The 23,471-nt window shown below is 42.5% G+C and overlaps 1 protein-coding gene across 10 annotated transcripts in view; it reads left to right on the top strand.

The window, feature by feature from the left end:
* The window catches only part of DYNC1I1 (dynein cytoplasmic 1 intermediate chain 1), a 188,348-nt gene that overhangs the window by 135,597 nt on the left and 29,280 nt on the right, over positions 1-23,471 (top strand). For all 10 annotated transcript variants that reach the window (XR_011093777.1, XR_011093776.1, XR_011093778.1 and 7 more), the window contains 4 exons: positions 884-1,030; positions 5,263-5,376; positions 8,188-8,321; positions 11,659-11,803. Coding sequence is in view for 6 of the 10 variants with exons in the window: in XM_068674001.1 (XP_068530102.1) it covers positions 884-1,030; positions 5,263-5,376; positions 8,188-8,321; positions 11,659-11,803 (540 nt within the window). In the remaining 4 variants the exon portion in view is untranslated. The remainder of the gene's footprint in view (positions 1-883; positions 1,031-5,262; positions 5,377-8,187; positions 8,322-11,658; positions 11,804-23,471) is intronic.

The raw sequence follows: 23,471 nt of genomic DNA on the forward strand, positions 1-23,471 counted from the left end.
CCTTAAAAAGAGAAGGGAAGACTGAAGGAGTTACTGATTGTTGCTGTTGGCTGTAGCGTGTTGGCACATGAAGGTTCTGGGGACTGTTCCCTAAAGGACTTCAGAATTTGTATGTTATTTTAAAGAGACTTGAAGGAGGTAATTGGGACAGATACCAATCTCCATACTGGCTTGTGGAGCACCCTACCAAATGGCAACTGTTACACCAGTCTGGCTCCTCGGCATTCCCAGATAAAGAAAATGTGCAAAGGCAACCCAGCTGTCATTAAAATGATGAAGAATTCACTTCTGCTCAACCAGTGTAAAGGAAAGTGTGAGTCCCTTAGAGAAGGGCTTTATCTGTAGCAGAGAAACCAGACATTGATCCAACAATGAGACTCTGCTTGTCAGCCAGTGCTCTCAAGGCAGCACACCTCGAGGTGCACTTTGGAGGGCCTCTCACAGACTCACCTCAAATTGTTTGAGAGTTAAAAGTTGGAAGAGCAATAGAGAAAGCAGTCTCCCTGCTGAGAAATTGTGGGCCAGGAGCCTCTGTTGGTTTGACATCTGATCGCTTTAAGTTCTCACTTTTGGAAAGGAAATGAAGCACTTTCCTATCACTGTTAAGGAGAGAATATCTCAGATATTTATCATCACACTAAAACTTATCCTATGGTTCCTATTTTTCCTAGGACTGATGGAACTACACATCGGAGGCTCAAAATTTGTTCCTTGCATGTGTTCTATTAGCTTTAGCAGAATTATTGGTGTGCAAGGAATGCAAATAGGAGTCATGCACTAATTTCTAAAATACAAAAAGCTACGTACAACGTGCTTCCTTAAGGATTACTGAATATGACTGGCCATCTAACCCCTCTCTTCTTTTCTACCTGTTTTACTCCAGTCATCTGTGATGTCTGTCTGTTTTGCCCGCTTTCACCCAAACCTGGTTGTTGGTGGAACATACTCTGGCCAAATCGTGTTGTGGGATAATCGCAGTCACAGGCGGACTCCAGTTCAGAGAACTCCTTTATCTGCTGCTGCTCACACGGTAAGGCTAAAAATCACCTCGTCCTTTCCTTAGAGGAATTAGTCAGCAGGGAAGGGGGGATATCTACTTGTGTCTATAATGCTGGTAGCCACACAGATGCAAACAGAAATTTGGCCCTTGAAGAGAAAAAAATAAATTAGGAGATGTACAATCACCTACTGAGTTAAGCCATCACACTTCACATGGTCAGGTCAGGAGATTATCCTCCTTTCCAAGGAAGAGGGCAGGAGCAGTTACAACACTTGAGTGAGGCCCCTGTGTGCCACAACAGTGGCACTGTGAGTATTGCTCTCCATTGCCTGTGCAAGAGAGCCAGGTTACTACAGGGACTGTGTGTCTGTCAGTCCAGCATGACAGACAATTTGAATCATTTATTATTCTCTATTCGTACAAGAGTTTGTCTCTTGAAACAGGTTAGGCACCCACAGTGATCTAACTGAGTCTGGCAAGCACACACTTGTGCCTTTGAAGATTGTGAGGCAGTTTGCTTCTGTTTTCCAGTAGAGAAATACATAAATCTCCTATTCCAGACAGGACCATAGGGCAGAGCTTGCACAGCGAGGGGCAGTTTGTTTCAAGAGTGACATAGAAGTGCATTTTGCCAACACACAAACATATCTGCAGATAGAGTGATGATGGCACAGGCAGGACTCTGGTGATGTTTGGGAGGTAAACAGGCAGAGCAGTACAAAATGCTTGAGAAGGAAGAGTTTCTCCACAGTAAAAAGATTGTATCTGTAGTAGAAGATGCTCTTACATTGCAAAATACCCATATTGTGCTGGAGGAAGAGAAAAGTCTAGATGGCCTACTAAAGTGTCCTCAACCTACTGTACTGCTGAGCTCCAGTCCATCCTGCCCTGAGGTGCTGAGCATCCTCGAGCTCTCTTCTTTGAAAGTTTGGACTCTGACAATTTGTATGAGCTGGAAGGTTTACTCTGTGGATGGTAAACGTATCTCATCTTGGGACCGGGCTGGGGACCATACCTGAGTGGGAAGTGGAAAAGAAAACATAAGCTGAAAAGAGGAAAAAAATGTAATTATATAAGAATATGGTAAAATGTGCAAGATTTCCTGAAACATAAGAAACTGAACTACATAAAGCAGTCCAAAAGATAATAATCTTGTTCTAGCAGAAAGGAGGATCAGACAAAGTGATAGATCTTTTGCACCTCCAGCTTCTACAGTTGTGTGATTCTTATCTTTGGAATTTGCAGATCAAGGTTCAGCTTTTACTTGACTGTGACAACATAATCCCTGGAGTTAAAAGACAATGTCTAAAAGCCATGTCATATGAATTAAAGCAAAAGATTTGATGTGGGGCCAGTATTATGATGGCATGCCTCTCATATTAAAAAATGACAGGTGTGCACAGACATGCTTAGTGGGCCAGGCGATACAAATATTTTTCCCTAAATTTCCACTATCATGAATGTTGATGTAATAATCTAATGATCTGTGCCATGGGTTGCAACTTCAACATTGCTTTTCATTTCCCTAATGTTTTTGCTCATTTTATCGCCAGTAATGGTGTTCAATCTCCATGAAAGGAAATAGTCTCTCCTGGAAGTGCAATTTAGAGATGTAGTAGACCAGAAAACTAATGGCAAGAAACTGACTATCACTGAAAATTGAACAACTGGGACTCAAAATCTAGTGGAAAAGAAAAGATTAATGGGAAGTAATTTGTTTACACTCAAAAATGTCTAAGACAAAATTGTACCTCCTGGAATTATGTATTAAAATGGGTTTATTATTGCAATAGGACAATATGTGATGTTTTGTTTCTGACAAATAAAAATAAATTACTTTCTGTTGTGGATGCGCACTTTATGTGCAGTCGTGGATTAGTATAAATAAGTGTTTATACAGTATAACATGAGGAAGCATGATGTTTGTAAGGAGTGATCAGATTTTACAAGAAAAGAGTGCTTACTTTATGTTCATATATAGAAATCACTTACATAGACTGTAAATGAAGTCTTGGTTGCAAAAGGCTGGCTTGAATCCTAGCTACCAAGTAAAAGGATTAAATTAAGACAACTCTGCTGTGGCAATGTTACTTTGTGCACTGCTAGTTAAATGAGTTGAATAGTCAGTTTTTGATTTGTACTTATGCCAGATGTGAAAATTTTGATTTTTCTCTTTTCTTTCTCTCACTTGGTTCATTTGAAACAGATAGGTACGGTGCTATCTCTGACTTAAACCTTCCTCCAGTTTAGTCTCACTGACTGCTGCTTCGATTCACCAGGAAAGAGAATTCTACCCGCAGCTTACTCACTAATTTCCTTTCACACCCACCACACATCTGCACTTGGGACAACAGGAAATTTTAATTAGGACAAAACCCTGTTGCATGATGATTTCATTTCCAAAATAAATAAAAGCAAGCTGGCAGCGACCCTTTGAAAGGAAGAAGCCTGTTTAGACTTTCTGTTACATACAGTTGGTTGTCTTTTTCATCCATTCTCCTTAGGTCTTTTCATTTCTGCCGTGAGCTTTATTGTGCATGAAATTGATGGTTGGCAACCTTGATTAAAGCCAGACCTGGCACACAGAGGTGCTGCTGGAATGACATGGCTCGCTTTCTGCCTTCCCCCTAAATATTCGAGCTGCAACGCTGGTTGCATTAGCTCCCTCCCACCCCTTCTGTCCCCACTGGCCTTCTGAAGGTCAAACATCCATTAAGAAACAGGACTGTGCTAATTTCGCACATCAGTATGCACTAATCATATTAAGCACCGTGGTAATTAGCTCACCGCTAGTCCGTCGTAGGAGGGGAATAACATGAGATGCATGAGAGGAACAGATTGGGGTCCCGTGGATGATCTGATGTCCCTTTGATGGTCTGGGGGAAACCAGCTCCATAACAATCCTGGGAGAGAGAAAAAACAGCATTTAGAGTGGAGCTTGTGATGATTTAGCACTCTCTGGTGTGTACAGGTGATGTCCGAGCAAAGGCACCATTTCAGGAGCAGTGGCCAACGAGTCCATCTTCGGCACATGCACACACTCACTGCATTCAGATGTGCCCTTTCTGCACTTAGAGGAAGGGACATTTACTGGGCCCACTCTGGCATCGAACCTGGCAGACGGCCAGTGCTCTGAAGATTTCTGCCTTTCATTCCTAGCTGCAGAGGTGACCAGCATCAAGGAATTTTAAATAAGTGCTAGTTCTGTCTTTCGTTTCTGTAGGACCAAATGCTAGGTTTCTAACCCTACATGGAGTTCCTTTAGAAGCTATGTAGGGATCTATTGTAAGTTTGGTCCCAATTTTCTTTAAATAAGGAAAATGTTAATGAAAAGCTTTTTTTTTTTTTCTTTTTTCTTTTTTTTTTTTTTTTCTTGGAGACAGAAATCTTCTGTTGACCTGCACAAGAGGCAGAGAATCACAGTTTTTCTTTGGTGTATATGTCTTACCCTTAATTCATCACTATCACTTGTACTGGTCAAAGGAAATTAAATTTCATTGTTCAGTCTGATTGATTATTCACTGTGGAGATGGCTGAACTTGGACCATCCCTCATATGTCACCATCAGATATCAGATGACACTTTAGGCTCAAAACGTTACCAGGTTTCTTGGAAAATGAACAGACCGAGTTTCATTATTGCATGTTAAGCGGAATTCAGCCTCTGTGGACCAACAATGTGACGAACCAGGTGTAACACCCCAAATTTAGCCACTCTACATTTGTAATGACAGATCTAAAAAAAAGGTATATTGGCCAATACTGGAGAATGCTGATGGACTAGTTCACATTTTTTCTGTTGAAGTACATTTGCAAATATTTAGCACGCAAGCCAAATTCTGGAAAAGTTCAAGTTTTACACAGCTGCTTTCTACAATAAAGTTTTCATTTTGATTCCATTTGGACAATTTGCCTTTTTCTGCCAGTTATTTTCAGTGTCAGAAGCCATCAGCAGAATAATACACGTCCCTGTGGGTGAAATCTCATCCACATAATTCAGTATTTTCACAGCATTACTCAGCTGAGTTGTTTTATGGTGAAGAAAATGAAACTTTGAAAACATTTCCACCTCCATAACATGCCTAAAAATTAAATTAAAAAAAAAAAAAAGTTAAATTTGTATCTTGTGAAAGCTGAGTCCTGTGTTTTCTAGGCATTATGTGACTACTTAATCATTCTTTACAATGACATAAGAAATAGTAAAAATGTGTTGTTGAAGATGTGAGAATGTCTCTCTGATTTCCAGTGTTAATGTGTTTCCAGCACCCCGTGTATTGTGTCAATGTAGTCGGAACACAGAACGCACACAATCTCATTACCGTCTCCACGGATGGCAAAATGTGCTCCTGGAGCCTGGACATGCTCTCAACTCCACAGGTGGGTTTGTTTTCACCTATACGGGAAAAAAAGCAGCTTCGGTAGAGCGGGATACCTGCTTAATGGAACATAGCTCCTAAAAGCCAAACCTCACATCCTATACAAACTAAAACCAATGGATGCACTTGAAAGAGTACAGCTTGCTTCCAGCAGTCTCTGCTAAGAGCCAAAACCCATTTCCTTTACCACAAATCATGTAATTATTGTAATACGTTAATACATAGGTCAGTTTCAAGTGAAAATGAAATAATCCGTTTTAAAGCACGGTAATTACAGAAGTCGCCTGTGGTATAAATTGTACTTACTCTACAGCATTGTTTAACAAATATGGACTAGATTGCACTGCTGCTGAACATACCCTAGGCATTCATTTCCAAGGCACAAAAGTCAGAAAGCTTAGTTTGTTGCCTGCTTTCAGTAGCCAAAGGAAAAAACAATGCAAATCAAAAGTTTCAGAGCTAACTCCCCCCTCTGGAATGTTTATTGCTATTGTCTACCTCCCCTCCCCCCTCCCCTTTGTATCAGAAATGAAAGGAAATCCAAGAAAATTGTCCAAACCACTGGTGATTATAATAATGGAAACTAAACAAAGAATCTGATGCTGAAAAGGCTCTATGGAAATCATCTTTAAAGTGTTATCTTTTGGAGTAGTACATTTTCTGTTCCAACCCATCATTCATTTTTTACTTCCTTTTTCTTAGAAAAAAAAAATTATTGCTGTTTTTATTAAACATCATAGGATCTGATCTTGTTTCAAAATGCTGAGTAGAAACTCCTTTTAATGATTCCATTAATCATCCATTAATCATGCATTAATGTGCAATTACTCTTGAGTTCTTTGCTTTTCAGTGTTGACACAGAATGTGGGACTCCTCTCTCCCAACCTCATCTGTTTCAAGGTCCATGTCAGGTCCAAGCTAGTCATTTGAGTTCCTTTTACATTTAACGCAAAGAGAGACTAGGCACTTACAGAGGACAGTTCCTCCCATCCCAGTGTGAAATACCATTTTAGATATTCTGGGTTACAGAACTGTCAAATTTGAGACTGTAAGTTGGTTCTGGAAGTCATCCCATCTAATCAACTACTCAGAGGCCAACTTCAAAGTTAGATCTTGTTGCTCACGCTCCTCTGAGACAACATTATGGGTCTGGTAGTTGTGCCCTGAAACCATGAGAAACCACTGCACTTCTGGAATAAAAGTGGAGGCATCTAAAATGGTCCAGACATCTGTGTTTAGGCACCTGAATCCCTTGCCCCATTTCTCACTTAAACATGGCAAAGCTAAATCCCACCCATATGTGTTCACTTCCTGGAGCACTAGATTTCGAGTGAGCGATTTGTGAACATCTCAGTTCCAGAGCTTCATCACTCAGATGGAATTTCCCAGCTCCAAAACTGGCTTTCAGCAAGGCAGGGAACACACCCCACATTACGCTGAAATCTGGCACATGGCTCATGGTGATCTTGAAAAGCAAGGCCCGGGACTTGACGTCAAGCTACATGCCATAGCTTTAAACTGGGAGGAGTAGAGTGTTGCTGATTTGTGTCAGTATGAAACTTTCCAAAGACACAGATCCAGAGAACTCATGTACAGCCACCGTGTAGGCACTGGGAGGAGAGAGTCCACCACAGTATCTGGACGTATCTAAAGAGACACTAAATTGTGACCTCACCCCAGAAGATTTTTGCAGAGATATACGACCCGCAGGTGCTCTACGAATGCATTTTCCAGATCTTATTTTGCCTTTTTAATAGAAGCAAGTATATTTGTAAGAAAAATATAAATCAAGCAAGAGTTTCTCTATGGATTTGCAGCCCTCCCCTCCCACAGGGGTGCCCACTTTCTTTAGCTACAGCAGAAGTCCCTTCTGATAAAAATGCTACAGTCTTTAGCACGAGAAGAGTAGCAGGTTAGGCATTTTAAACATAGAAAACATATGCACTTAAATAGCTGCAAATGAAAATTGGTAAATCATCCAGCTCCTTTGTGGATTCTTGGGTTACACCATTTAGGCTGCACAACCAAAAAGCTTAGGGTTGTGCAAAATCTGCTCAAAGCAGACAGACACATCTTGCAACAGCCACAAACTGCTCACGCTGGTTGTACTTGCAATAGCAAAATGGGCATACTGATTTACTTTGAAATATAGCTAAAAAAAAAAAAAAAAAGATATGCTTTCTGGTTTGTAGCTTGATGCTGGGTTCTAGAGAACGTTTGTGGTTACCTCAGAAAATCTCTGAAAAACAATGCTTAGAGTGGCAGGAGTGACATGACCCCAGCTTTTTAATGTTGTTCTGCAAAGTGACAAATGTCACTGATAAACGCCTCAGGTGCACATGACATTACATGTGTTTCCTGAAAAACAACTGATTTCAGAAATGTTTGTAAATAGAAGGGTATTGTATTTTTTATTAGAGCCTGGGGCTGGCAAGTATAACCATTAAGGTATTATCTTTAGTTTCTGCACCATTACATTGTAAATTCTCACCTGTCATCTCTGCCTGATTTACGATGATGTAGCAAAGACCAGTGCGTTGCAGCTGCTCTGAAACACATGACAGACAGCGGCAGGGATGGCAGGAGCACTGCATCCTCGTTTGAGACATTGCATCTTCTTGCCACGTCCCGTGCAGACACCAAAATCGTGTGAATGGGTCAGACAATTCCTTCTTCCCTTCCTGCTGCTCTGCATAACATTTAGAACTGAATTAGAAAAAAATAAATAAATAAAAAAGGGGAAAAAAACAGCCAGAGAAAGTGAGAGCTGTGGAATAATAATGAATAATGGAATAATGCCTTGTTTTGATAGGAGAGCATGGAGCTGGTGTACAACAAGTCCAAACCGGTGGCGGTTACAGGAATGGCCTTCCCAACCGGAGATGTCAATAACTTCGTTGTTGGCAGTGAAGAGGGAACAGTCTACACGGCCTGCCGGCATGGAAGGTGACGTTCAGCATTTTCTACTTCTGTGATACTGTGTGTCTGTGCTGGCGTGAGGTGGCCAAGTGTGTGTGGAGAGCGTTTAGATGTTTTTTCGCTTGGATCAACAGGACCTGTGCTGCTCTGCTCCGCAGGAGAGGGATGGGAGCTGCCCAACTTCGCGCGTCGGTGTCACGGCTGTTTACACGGGGCGCTTGCCCCAGGCTCCCTTTGTAGTCAGTGGGGAGCAATAACTGCTGGGAAGGTCTGATTTCTCTCACCTTTTTCAGACATCCACTTGAAGCAGAGATGACTGGCACCTCCGAAATGCCTCCTTCTCAGCCGCGATTATAACGGAAGTCTAGACAGCTGGCTCAGGTGTAGCTGTCTCAGTCTGGGCAAGTTGGATCAGGCCCTAAGAGACAGTTTTGTTGCGGGGTAATCAGGCCTAAACCACTTGTGAGAGATGGTAATCCGCTTTATTTTTTACCGTCCTCAGTTTCATCTTTGGTCTCCACAGGCAGACAGCAGAGAAAAGCCACCACGGGCATGTAAGTCTGTGTGTGAGAAGCAGAGCACGGTACCTGGGGCCTAATACATGGCCACCTGTGGAGCCGGACCAGAGACTGAGCTCTCAGCGGGCAGTTTGGAGATGCCCAATGCCCACCCTCTCCTGGAGGGCAAGACAAGAGCAGTATCCCATCATCTGGCTGCAGTCAGAGGTGTTTTATTTGTCAGATGTAGCCTCAGCTTGCCATGCAGACACATGAGCTTGGGCAGACCCTCTCCCAGGACTGATATGCTGTGCTCCCTCACACAGCATAGTTGTTTCATGCTACAGTTAGGGTCAAAAGTCTGCCCTTGTCCCTGAAAATCCTCCCCAATGGAGGCAAGCCAGAGAAAAACACACCAGGACAGAGCTAGTCTGCCTGCCCAGGCCAGGACTGAGGCCAGCAGTGAGGATGGAGCAAGCAGTGCTGCTCCAATTTTCCTGGGCATGCCTCACTTTTTGGGTGTGTGGTTGACTGTAACCTGTCCTGGGGGGCTAACTACAACCCTGAATGACTGAACTGCTCTTTCTCAGGCCCTTGAATTTGTATGCATGATGTTTGTTGCTTTTTTTCTTGTCTGGCTACACCAAGGAGGAGGCTGTTAGGATCATTGTTTCCCAGGGCATCCTTTTAACTCAGACTCAAATTTTACCTCAGTGTTGTTCAGGAGGGTTCAGCCTTACAGTATTTTTGCTCCTCTGCCCTAAATTTCTGCAGATAACATGTCTGACTTGCCCAGGCAGGCCATTAATACAAGACTTGAAACAATGACCTGGGAAAATCTTAGTCTCTCAAATATTTTCTAATAGCATTTGGAACAATAGCTGAAATACTGTTTTTCAAAGTATAGATACATCTCCTAATGACAAGGATCTGAGTGCTTTGCTGTTTGGCACTGATCTTCTCTCTGCTTCTAAGGTGCAAATCCACGTTCATAATTTAAACAAGCTCCTTATTTTGCACCCTGTAAACTTTTTAAGGCTGCAGTTAAGAGCAAGAGACTCTCACCACAGGCCGCTGCAGAGATCAATTCCTTCTGTTCGCTGCAACGATCTGCAGGATGCTTGTGTGCTCTCATAGCTTCTGGTAGCAGTTTCATCCTCTGGGACACTTGAGTGGCTTCTGTAAAGAACAGACTTTTTCACTGATAGATTTAAAGCTGACCCCTCACTTCTGTAGTTCGCAATATTTTTTGAATTCCTGTTTTATCATAGTCCCCGTTTTGGTTGACCAAATAGGCATTGACAGTGGTTTAAACAGTGGTTTAAGATTGTAAGGCTTCTATTACAAGTTCCTAAAGTTGTACAATCACAGTTTTACATATGTGTTCTTCAAAATATTTTTTATATTAACGTGTGTTTTTTTTTTTTCTTTAGCCTACTGACAGTATTGCAATATCGTGTCTATTTAGGCATTACACTGGTAGGCTGTGTGGTGGCTGATGGTTTGAATTAGTCTTGGGCTGCTGGGATAAATGAAGCATGCCCAAGGGCATTTCTCACTTCTGATCTTTCAAAGGTGCCTGGTTTGTTCCTCACAAGAGGAGGAAGGTGTCAGATCCTCTTGTTATTCCACCTTTTTAGCAAACCTTCTGCTGACCATCAAAGAACACGCTCTTAGTCCGTCCCCGCCTGTCTTCCCTAAAGCTTTTTGCTGTCATCCCCGTTTTGTTTCCAGAGGCCCGTGTGTTCCTCAGCACAGCACAGCAGAGAGCTGTGGTATTCTGGAAAAAGGGGTGTCAACGCCTCACAGATACATGCGGTGCGCCTGGTGCTTGAGAAGTTCTCATCTCGACAAGTGCGTGGCAGGCCGACGGGGATGAAACAAGACAAGTTTTGTACCGAGCACCTCAGGCACACACGCTAGCAGCGTATACTTGCTGCATGGGCTCCAGGGGGGCCAAGGGAGGCCACACGCCCATGGTCAACAGGAGAGGCTGGGGACACCACGCTGGTGGTGCTGCTGATGGGGTGAGGGACTGGCCTCCCTCAGGGCAGCTCTTCAGCTCTGGGGCCTCTGTATTCGGGCTGGCAGCCTTGTAAGAGCTGTGGCTATTTTTAAAGCCTTTTCTTCCCTTGGCAATTTTTGTATAATCATGTAATTAAATAGGTAGTTTCATCACTCCCCTCTCTGTGTACAGTGTGACACAGAAGTGACAACCGATTTGGCATCATTTGCTTACAGGAAGGACAAAATTGCACATGTTCACTCTTACATAGAGTTGCACTTTTTCTTCCTAAGGACTATTTTAGCCTCATGCTGGTGCAATGCACATCTTCCCATGTTCAAGTTAATGACTGTGATACCTTATCATGCGAATAGTTCCTTCATATTTTGTGAAAAGGGATTTGCTTCCTAGTGACTTGACTGACTGCTGTGCAAAGTTATTTTAGATATTTAAGAGAAAAAGAACTGCAGATTATAAGTCATTAACATATTTGCATTTTTATTTTAATGGTTATTCCTTGTAATAATGGTATACTTAGATGTATAAGCTGTAGTTTAATTATAATTTCTAATTATTTTATAATTATACATAAATGATATTTCATGCTATAGTAGTAGGCAGGGTACGTAAAAGTCAGTAATGCAAGTCTTGAGAAGTGAAGGGAAAATATCTCCCTGGGCTGGATCCTGAGTATTAATTGTGCCCACAGCAGTAAGGCTCTGCAGGCAAAGGCCTTAGCGAAAGGAGAGAGCTCTATAGATTAAATGGAGCTTTAAAAGGAACAAAACAAAATGATCTTAAAAAACAAAAACAAGAACAGATGTTAACTCACTCTGAATGAAAATGTCTCTTCCTCCTGCAGTAAAGCTGGCATTGGTGAAATTTTTGAAGGCCACCAAGGACCTGTCACGGGAATCAATTGTCACATGGCAGTGGGCCCAATTGACTTCTCCCATCTCTTTGTCACATCATCATTTGACTGGACGGTGAAGTTGTGGACCACAAAGGTAAGAAAATAAAACTGGGATGTGAGGGGTAACAGTACTTGTGCAAATGCCGTTGTCAGAAATGTTCCAACTGAAATTCATTCACTGAAAGTGTGCTTAGGAAAGGCGTAGTGATATGACTGTAAGTGAAATGCATACCCCGTGTAACTATGTCAACCATGTTTGCCTGGAGCCTACCCTATAAAGGTAGTTTCAGCTGGCTTGCACTTCAGTATTAACCCTAGTACTGAGCAATTTCACTAGGGAAGGAGATTAGGATGTCTTGTAGTGGCAGTCATCAAACAATCCATCCAGCACACCTTGTGCAGGCTAAATTGCCAGACTAATACTGTGCACCGTGACAGTGCAGCAGCAGGAGCATTTTCTTCTGATGAAGCAACAGGGGAGGCACACGTACGGCTTAATGCAATCAATATCCATCATGACATTCATTGCTGTAGGAGGTTTTCATAGCCAGAAAGTATAAATCGTCCCAATGACATTAGACACTGATGGCTGGAAGCCGGGAGGAAATACACACTGGAAGTTACATTCATGACCTCCATCAGTCTGTTACTGACTGCTCTGTGGATGCGGCCACACAACCTCTTACAGGGAGAGCACTGCGAACAATGGAAATGAAGCTTTGAATACCCACACCCCACAGAAGTGTATGAATATAGACTAATGGCAGAGGGACTAAAAACTGCAGGACAGATTAAACAGGCCAACCTCTTTCATTGTGCTAGGTGAAATACAAGAAGTAAAATTCTAAATATCTAAGTCATCATATTTATTCATATTTTTTCTTTCCTGAGTACATGCTATTAGTTTCTCAGCAGTGTTTGCTGTATTTTTTCCATTTTTAATAGTTATTTTTGTCGTATGCCAGAGTAGAGAATTGCATTTCAAATGCCAGGCTTTTGTCTTCATCGTGTTTTCGTGTCTGTGTTTGGTTCACATCTTGAGCTGCACCCGACAGATTTCCAGCTTTGGAAGTTGACCCCAGCCAGGAAATATCTCAGCGTGTGTTCCCCAAAGACATCAGGGCCTGGAGATGCTGGGACAGATGCTCAGCAAATGTAAATACAGAAGTGATCAGAGAGGGCCATGTGAGAGCCTTGTGCTGAAAGCAGAAGCACTGTTACCTAGATAATAACTTGAATTAGCCTCTGTAGTAGGTTCATAATGCATTTGATAACGGTCTGATCCAATGCACATGCTAATTAACAGGTATCTTTGCCTGGTGAGCAATGACCATAGCTGACAGTTTTGTTTGAGTGTTACATTTTAGCAAGTTTGTAAGGAGGAAGGTGCATGATTTACCTAATTTGTACTATATACACCAGTGGACCCAGCCTTAACCAATGCAGAAGTGGTCCTGGGGGATGGTCATGGGTGGTAAATATTGGAAAGGGCTGCAGGATAACCCAGTGATTGAGAGCTGGCTGGGGCTGGTGAGGCTCTTTGGTGTCTGAGACAAGGGAGTGCTGGGCAGGGGTAACTGGGGGCAAGGGAACATCAGATAGCTGAAGCTGAAGCTAAGTAAGGTGAAAAAAAAAAATCTGGGAAGACTTTGTGGAAGATGAGAGGCTGGTACTGAAATACCTGTACTCCAAATGTACATGCCCAGAAAAGCCTATGATGAATATCAAAGCCACAGCTTGAGGCTGAATATGTCAATAAGGATCTCATCCATCTGTCGCTTAAATGAAATTATATTAAGGAGTAAGAAGGCATGTTTTTGTTTTTATATTTTTTATTCTGAACTCCTGGGATGTCAGAAGTTAGTGGTAACACTAACACAGCATATTTTGGACACAAAGACGCTGCAGTTAGCAGTACAGAGTTATCCTTGTGGAAGATTGCAGTGCCAAAATGGCTGGGTCAGATGCTGTTCAATACAGTCAGTTTTCAAAGAACCAAACCATTTAAATTTCTAATACCTATCAGGCTGTGGCTCGTCTGGCAAGAGGGACTTCCTGAGAAAGCTGCTTGACCTTGCTGATGTGAGCAGGAACGGGCATGTGACACACCACAGCACGGGAAGCAGTGTTATTGCTGTAGTGGATCCACTGCTTGCTTCTGGAGCAATTTTGAGCAGCAGCAGCTCCAGGCTGCAGCACTGCTAGCCACTGCCCTTTGAAGATGTACTCTGAGGCACTAGGCAAGTTCTTGCAATGTGATGAATGTTTTCTTCTTCTTCCAATCCGACTCCTGCAGAAATTTCTTTCCATACTGTCTCTTGGCTGGAGTGAGTTCGGGCTCTCTCCATTCCATTTCCACAGTCAGGGGCCAGTTGATCAGTGGACTTTGAATAAATCCATTGGCACATTTGATTATGAAAAAAATAGTGGATTACTATGAAGCTTTGAGTACTACTCCTGGTTTATAAGACCTTTCTCAAATTGTTTTATTTCTTTGGTTTCTTATTTGTAAACTTAATCTCTCTATCAACATCCAAAGCCATGCTGCTTTCCGGCTTCTACCAGTGTTGTCTACTTAATCCTGTGCACATTATCCTCTTTGGTCATGAAATTCAATTCCTTTCTGTTTCACAGGTTCAGAGTCAATGTCCAATTGTAAAGTGAACCATAAAAGCTCTGTGTTTATATTGTCTATTGATGTGGTGTAGCACCCTGGGGTGCTTACAAGAAAGGCACTTTCATAGCAGGCATTTGACTGATGGATTGAAAGCCCTGTCTCCCTTAAAAACTCTGGATTGACATTTTATAATCTGTTTTTGCAGTTAACACATTTTCCATCCCAACTGCAGTTCAACGAGCTGACTGCGAATAAGGTTTTCCCTAACGGAAGAATGAAGGTTTTGCAGATAACACTAATAAAAGGTTCCTCTTATCACCCGTCATATTAGCCAATAATTAGATCCTTGGGTAAACAGTAAGCAACCAGAAGCAGTAGGAAAAGAAAAGTAATTTGCAAAGATAGTCACTTGATAGCCAGGGCATTACCTGGTTCCTGCTGAAGTCAATAGGGCTTTCAGCTTGAATTCGTGCTGTACTACGTCAGTGAGTCTGGGATGCAGAGCTGTCAAAGGAAAGTCCTGATGTGAAGTGTCTGTGGAGCTCTGCCCCTAATTAGGTATCGTTTGTACGATGCTTTGAAGAGGTAAAGTGCTAAGTGGAAATGCTAAGTGTTGCTAATTAATTAAGCACTAATCCTCATGAACGAATAGCATGAGGTTAAATAATGAAATGTAAGTATTGTTATTATTGCAGCAATTGCTGTGTGGAGTGGGGATTTTTAGATATTGTGTCAAGGGACAGAAGCTAGCTTGGAATTGTTAAAGCATAGCAAAACAAGCTAGTTTCAGCTAATGCCTAGAAAATGGCTTGTTTGCTGCTGAGGGAGTTAATATAGGTCTGGGTAAAGAGGTGGATTTTGTTATTTTTTTTCATCCTTCACATATTTCGTTTATCTTTTATCCTTCCATTGAGGATAGGTGCTAATGACTGAGTGTTTCTCCTAATGCATCTAATATCGAAGTCATACTCAGGTGGGCAGCTGCATAGAAGAGAGACTGGAGTAACAGTAACAGCATTGCTGTCTCCCCCTCCATGCTTATCTCCTTCCTGCCCAATGTTAAGGAATGGTGGTGAGTGTCATACTCAGCGGGAGGGATGGGGATGAGCAGACTGGTAGTAGGACCACTGCAAAACCATCAGCAAGGACTAAGTGAGCCAGAGGACATGTGCCTTCAGCAATAGACTATTTTGTGTCCATGCTCAGCTTTGCCTTACTAGCATATGCATCAGTGGTAGCTCCTTCTTCCTGGTCCCCCTCCTTTTCTTTTCTTCTTCTCTTTCTTGTGCTGTTTTCTTTTGGTGTCTGCAGTCCATTGTAATATTTGAGAAAACACATTTTAAAGAGAAAAAATCGCCTTTCCAGTCTATGTGCCTTATGTACATTTCTGTACCTTCAATATCTTATCTGTTCACTCGTTATCTTGGTATGAATCAGTCCTGCCAATTCTTGAAGTAAAGGATTTTGCCTTGCACTTTCATACCTTCCTACCAGCATAAGACTTCAAACTCCATTTGAGTCTAGAGGTTAAACACGATCTCCTTGGAGGTCAAGCCTTCCGCTAGAACAAAAAGAAGCACATGTGGTGCTGTTGTCAAAGACTAGTAGGAACTTTAGCTATGTTCCCCAAACCCTTCCCCAAAAAGCCTGGCTGATAGGAACTGATAGGAACAACTTGATAGGACTTACTGTGATGAAAAATGGTATCGCAAAATGAATCAGAGCATTACGTGATTGTGTGGATTAGTCACCAAGAGAACAATTCACTCACAAATAGGCAATTTTTAAAGTTTACAGGGTCAGGTTGTCACTTTTTGAAGATTAATAAGTTACTATTTTTTACAGTACAAATGCCATGTATCAAAATACCTGGTTACTGGCTCAGATGTTTTCTTGTATAATTTCAATCACGTTAAGTGGGTGAGTGAGAGCCTCTTATGTTACAGATAGCATTGCCTGCAGTTAAAGATCCATGTAGAGATACACTCAAATACTATTCACAATAAAAGGACAGTAGACTTAGTGAACTATTGCAACAGTTTGGTGAATTCTTCCTCATGAAAATTGTTCTTACCTCTTATTGAAGTGGTGGGATTAATGACTTAATGTAGTAAAGGCCATGGCGGCTAATTAGAGTTGATCATTGATTAGAGAAACTACCATTAGTGGTTAATAGGACAGAGTATTCCCCTGTCTTACAGAAGACATTCCTCTTCCAGTGAATGTGCAATTATTTATGAAGAGCTCCACAACAAGAGCATCCTGTAAGCCCGTGGTTTGGGCACCGAGCCATGCTGCAAAGGACTGCCTGAGTAAGACTTGAACATGTGTCTTCCCTAAGGGGAGGAAATGCTGTGATGATCTTGCCATTTTGCTCAGAGCTGCATCTCGGGTCTATGAACAACTATGGATTTGATGAAAGCAGGATCTTCTTGGAGTAGAGCTTTGATTTTAATGTGCTGACACTTCCTGATGAAAACCAGTTTTGTCCACTTGGGGCCAGCCCTGCTTCTCCAGTTTGTGACAGGATCAGACTGGTCTCTGGAGTGGTGAAATGCAGAGGTTTCATAAAGGATCTGTCTGAGGCCTTGAAGTGGGTGCTGCTAGGTGGAACTGCACAGGGGAGTTGGGGGAGGGTGGAAGCATGTGGTTGAATAGCACTCGTATGTGATGAGATCCTCAATTTGTAACTTTTGCTTGATCCAACACAAAAATATTTTGGGGCATTATTTCAGGCATTATTCACGTACCTTATCTTGTATACTCTTAAGTAGTTTTGATCTGGATTCAGAAAAAAACAGTCTTGAACCTGTTCATTCTTGACATTATTTTCTAAGCTTTCCTAAATTTGTTGGGCCACATTCGGTCTTCATATATTAGCACAAAATAGTAACTTATTAATCTTCAAAAAATGACAACCTGACCCTGTAAACTTTAAAAATTGCCTATTTGTGAGTGAATTGTTCTCTTGGTGACTAATGACTAAAGGTCAATGACTAATGGACTTTAGATCTGTCTTACTGCATATTGGAAGTTGGATCCTCTTGGTTCCTTTAATATTTTGGACTTCCATTCTTTGGTTTCTTACACAGCTGAATCTGAATGCAATCTCAATCCGTCACTGGTGCCATGGTGGGTTGGTCAACTCACAAGGGCTCCAAGAGTTTAGGGCAGCAAAAGAAATAACATCAAGAGGAAAATGATGAAAAGAAATAATATATGGTGAGGGAGACCAAAACTTTAGTCTATTGTCAGAGCACATAGACTGAATATGGACTGCCCTCCCTATTTTCTTCTCTCCCTCTCTCCCATTTGTTTTGGTGGAGATCAAATGTCCAGCTCAATGGACTACTTAACCCTTCTTATTTCGGATTCCTGGCTGGAACAGCCCCCCCCTGCTGGATTACTACATGGAGCTTGTTTGTGAATCTGCTCATAAGGCTATCACTTTCCTTTGACAACACTTACTTTTCCAGCACAAGCTTTTTCTTTTTGATAAAAGCCATTAAAATGACTAATCTGATTAATCACTGTCCAAATGCTAATTTTATCTGATTATAGGGGAAGACAAAAGATGATAAAATAGTATGCTGGATTTCATGGAAATGGTCTCCCTGTGGTGTGAGTTCAGAATTTTGAGTTTTGTCCAAAAACAAGGCAATGAATGAATTTGCTTCAGAGCTCACTTTCTGTCAAAAGGCCAAGCTGACTTGGGGAAGAGGGTGGAGTTGCCTGTTCAGACAGGATTTTTTTAGTTTTTGCCCTTTACCTCTGGAGCCAGAGGTCTGGCTCTCATCCAGCTGTACAAAAAAGAAGATTATGGTATTTTCTAGGTAATTTTAAGGAGCAAAACCAAAGTGAAGTCAGGTGGCTTGAAATCAACCCCAAGTTCTTCACATGAAATTTTTCTCATGATTTTGGTTTTCAGTGTAGCCATATTTGAAAAGTGATAGGAAAATATTCCTCAGCTGGCCGACATATTTCATTTACTCATGCCAACCATGCTGCTCCTTTGTGAATCATTTTGTGAAGAATGGCATACGCAGAGAAAAGTAAAAGTCATCTAAAATGCTGAGGCTGTTCCAAAGAATTCACTGAGCTAACCTTTACTTCAGAAAATCCTAAGAGAAATCTAGCCGTAGCCAGTGAAAGCTTTATTTGCAAATGGAAAGTGGAATTTGATTTCAGGAGTCCATATAATCCATACAAAACAGAGTCTTGATTCCTTTTTCCCTGAAATCAAAATGCAAACCTCCCACTGACTGTTCTGTTGCAGAATTATGCTGAAGGATCAGACTCGCATGTAGCAGTGAGCCATTTCGGGAGAATTATCAATATATAAAAGCCAGGATTTCTTCACTAATGGAAATTTTCTCCCACCTGCTTCATGCAGCAGTCCTTTCTCTGCTATGCGAGAGACTTTTGTTATCAGGAAAAAAGGAACCGTATTCAAAATCCTACAAGATGGAGTTCTCTTCAATAATAATTAGCCTCAAAATCATTGCTTGCTGACCCATGAAAGCTCTGCAGGCATCCTGGTGGTAGCAGCTACAAATACTAATCGGGACTGTTAGCAGACAGTGCTGTCACATCAGGCTGTTCTGCAATATTCCCCATGCTCCTGCCTGCTCTTGCTGGCACTTGGAACACTGAAACTGAAACAACAGAGTTGCTTGAAAGCCTAATAATTCTCCGAGTCCGCACGCAATGCTGGGCCAGGTAACCTATGATGAAGCAGTATTTTCCATTAGAAAGAAAACCCGAATTTTCCAGGGCCTCATACTGAAGGTTTCAGTCAGAGTGACGGGGGTGGGATCACAGCAGTAACGATCCCCTGAAACCGCAGCTCCATTATCCCACTCCCCTCCTTGCCTGTCGCACAAAGTAATTTTCCTGTACCCAGCTGGAGTGGCAGTGGCACGCCTGCAGGCAGGGCTGTGAGCGAGCTGGAGGAGTGGGGGCTGCAAAACAGGGCAGGCAGCGATCCCAGCACAGAAGCACGGCTGCAGAAGAGCATACCTGGCCCTGTAGTTTAACCAGGAAGGACAGTGGAAGGAGAGAAAAAGGTGGAGAGGAAAGAGAAGGAGCTCAAGCTGTCTGTGTTTCTGAATGCTGGGTGAGTGAGCTACCGAGATGAACAGCAGCAATAAAATATTACCGCAAGATTTTTTTGTTTCTAGAGCTTTTTCCAGGAGTCAGGAACACACGTGCCTTAGCATTTGGTATGAACAGAAAAGTTGGTAGGCAACTGGAGCTGAGCTACCTCTCTTTAGCAGCCTGAGGCCTGAGGCAGGGAGACAGTCCCATTGACTCAAGCAGGAGGTGGCCTCTAAGTGAGTGCTGCTGCCTCTCCTGCCTGGCAGGAGAGCCCTGTCACAGCAATTTGACTTCCCCCGAAGCATCCCACTCATCTCCAGCGCTGCTTCCTGATCCCACCTGTGTGGGATACAAACAGCGGGTGACGACTGCAGGTAAAATACCACATCCACCCTTCTTCAGTGTTTCATGTATGCTCTGAGTAGGGTTTGGTGATTCTTCCTTCTGTCAGTCTAGCAAAACCGTACCTGACTCATATTCCTCAGCAAGTCTCCCAAGTGCTCCTCTGAAAAAAAAATCCCGGAAAACAGTAATATAGAGGCAGGAGTAGGAGCGACAGAAACTGTGAATCAGTTTGCTAGGCAGGGACAATAAGACCTTTTATAGTTTTGAGCTTCTTAAAGAAGAAACTGAGCTGTCTTTAGAAGTAGTTATAAATTCCAAAAGAAAATGACATTTTTCAAGTAATCTGGTGATGGAAGTGCACAGTTAGTAGCATAAGATGAAATGCTGGCTTGCTTAAAGCATGCTTTAAATAAAAGGTGGAAAACTTGATTAACATTTCGCAATGAAGTCAGCAGTCTGAGGAAATACAGAACAAATGGCAAGTACCTGTACAGGCTTCTCCACTGTTTCGATCCACACAGCACCCAGCTTGATGTGGGCAAGTGGAGCAGAAGGTATTAACCTCAAGCAGTGTAAACCTGTAGGCACAATTTTTGCGAGTGTGGAGTAAGAGGGACTCCAGACTGGGAATAAAACTGGATGATCTAAAATGTAAAAACAAGCATACACCAGTGGGAACTGGTGAGAAAAGTCAGCTGGGGAACACTGTTCTCCATGCTGCCTCACTGTAACCCAGCCTGCATGTTAGCCTCTTTCTACAAACTTTCCTCAGCATGTATTGTAGAGTTTTGAGGCCTTACATACCTCCTGATGCATTGTGCAGTTAATCTGTGGCAAGCAGATCTCAATTAATTTTATTTTACATCAGTCATCACGTAATACACATTTATATCAAACTCACTGAAAATAGTTCCCCAGCTAGTGTACAGTGGTAAAGAGGAATGCCGTACCTCATGCTCTTTTTCCTGAGAAAATAGAAAGGTCTTTTTCCACTGAGTAAGTGGAAAGGCAGGGTAGAAGACAGCTAGAAGACCAGAGAGCTGTCGTCTGGCAGCACAGCCTGAACGTGTTGCATCTCTGTGGAGGACTCAAAACAGATCATGAGGATTAACCAAGTCAGCAGTTTACCTGTCAGTGTAACTTCCAGGCTATCTCCGCAGACCCTGAAAGCTCTGCTGTCTGGCTCTCTGACGCTCCTAAAAGTCAGGTGATGTCTGACTTTCCAAGCTCTTTTATGCTTTTTCTCCATGCTACAGTATTAGGCCTTAAGATTGGTTCTCATTAAAACCGCCTGTGCCAATCATCAAACCTTTTTTTCCTTTGCTTCCTTCTTATATGTTCACCCGTGACGCTTTGACTTTGAAGGAAACCACAAAAATGTAATCATCATGTTATCTCCAGACTGGTCTGCTCCCATACCCCCTTCCCTTTCAGTCTCACCCTTGTCCCCTCCTCCGTCTATAATAATTCCCACATGTTTATGCAAAAATACTGCAGTTTTTTATTGTTGTCAATTACGAGAGGCAACAGTTTTAGCATCTCTGCAAGAACAATGATTTCTAAATGTGAAAGGTTTTCTGCCTTGGTGTCTACAACGTTTAGGATGCCACAAAACAATCAGTGTAGTAACACTAGAGTACTTAAATAAAACAGGGCTCCTAAGAGCATAGGGATCATTTCCACTCTCACTACTTCCTCCCTTCTATCATTGCTGAATCTAAAAAGGAAGCCTGTTCCTTGGTTCACAGATGCAGTTTTACACTTGATTTAGTGACCTAGTCCTCTGACAGTGAGGTGACACTGTGTGAAACTGTGTAACTGGATGCAGGTGCCATCATCTCCGAAATGACAGAAAAGCAGCGTATATGGGGAGTCAGTCTTGTGAGGCACTGAGCTCTCATTCCCACTGCTGTCGTTAGGAGGTCAGGATTTTGGAGAATTTTCTTCCTTACATTTTAAACAAAAGAAGTGCGGTGCTTCTAACAGCAACGCTGCAGACCTGAGGAGTAACAGCACAATAAATGGCTGTGTTTCCATTTAGTTCAACAGGGCCAGGAAACCAATCCCATCTTGGAGAGTAATTATTTTACTAACCACTGACTTTGCATTCAGCATCATTAATCAAAGCAGAGGGGCCTTTACTGTTCAACAGCTTGCCTTAAAGGTACTGAATCATAATATTTAAAAATACTTAGTGGTAGTATCTCTAGCCCAATACACCAATAATTGTCCATACATACTGGAAGATATGTTATGCTACGGATCACACCTTGCAGTACTTAGAACATACTCACAGGTCACCGCCCAATGAAATGTCCTGTGAGCCCCAGAGGCTCAACTGTAGTTCAGGACTGAATCTGACTGCCAACAAGAATTTAACAAAAGCTAAGGGAGTTATTACCCATATAGCTCAATGTAGTGCCCCTCAGTCAGACAGTGAAATTGGGGGGCTGAAGTTGAAGAACATAAACGTCCACCTTTTGCTTTCCCACTGTCATCCATGAAGGTCTGGCTCTGCTTGGAGAAGGTGGGGCAAGACTGCAAGTTCTGAGTTGTACAGTATCGGGGTCTGGGGGATAATGATAGCCTGTGGGGAGAATGCAGACAGGCTTTGCACAGCCAACAGGGATGTACCTGTAACTAGCACCTCTGATTTATAGCTTCTAGTGCTAGCTCTTGTAAGGCAATTTAACAGTTCCTGAGAGTACTGTGTCTTCTAAAAGTGAGCGTAATCTGAGCTAAACCAAGTCCCATAAACATACAGCAAAAGCAGAAGATGTTGGATTATCCAAAATTATCATAACTATTGGAAAATAGATTTGGGGAAAACATGGCAGTCCAGAACTGGCAAAATTCCCACTGAGATCAATCAGTCAGAATAAAAAACAAGGCATCGTTGACTCCATACTGAGTCAAATGGAGAACATAAGGGCTTACAGGAGTAGCAGACCCTTACACACAGCAGAGGACTTACTCCCCCATCACAAGATGTCTGCACAAGTAACCCCAAGCACCTAACACCTGGTGGCCCAGAGGGGAGACCACTGAAGGAGGAAAGGTCAAGACTGGGATGCAGCTGATCCAAGGAGTATTCACCTCAAAATTCCCAGCAGCTTTTAGGTTTCACTTACTCTGTCTGCATCTTTTGGGTTGGCCTAGCTAAGGTGTCCCTCTCAATACAGAGAAGGCTGGGCCTAGCACTTAGGTCTATGAAAAGAGTGAAAGTACTCAGCTCCTAACCCAAGTGGAAGACCACAAACTATGCCCTATATTGGTATCTTTTGTATCTGGTCTGTTTGGCTCCTTAACACTTGCCTTAAAGACAGTGGAGTTTTACTTCCCAATGTGAAGACATGGGAATGAAATGTTACATCAATGAAATGCTACTGCCGCCTTCCAGTACTTCAGGAGAGCTTATAGGAAAGATGGAAGGGGACTTTTCACAAGGGCTTGTAGTGATAGGACAAGGGATAATGATTTTAAACTAAAAGAGGGGAGATTGAGATTAGATATAAGGAATAAATTCTTCACTCAGAGGGTGGTGAGGCCCTGGCACAGGCTGCCCAGAGAAGCTGTGGATGCCCCATTCCTGGAGGTGCTCAAGGCCAGGCTGGATGGGGCCTTGGGTGACCTGGTCTGGTGGGAGGTGTCCCTGCCCATGGCAGGGGGTTGGAACTGGGTGATCTTTAAGGTCCCTTCCAAC

Source organism: Anas acuta, chromosome 2 (assembly GCF_963932015.1).
Source record: "Anas acuta chromosome 2, bAnaAcu1.1, whole genome shotgun sequence".
In the NCBI taxonomy this organism is placed as follows: Eukaryota; Metazoa; Chordata; class Aves; order Anseriformes; family Anatidae; genus Anas; species Anas acuta.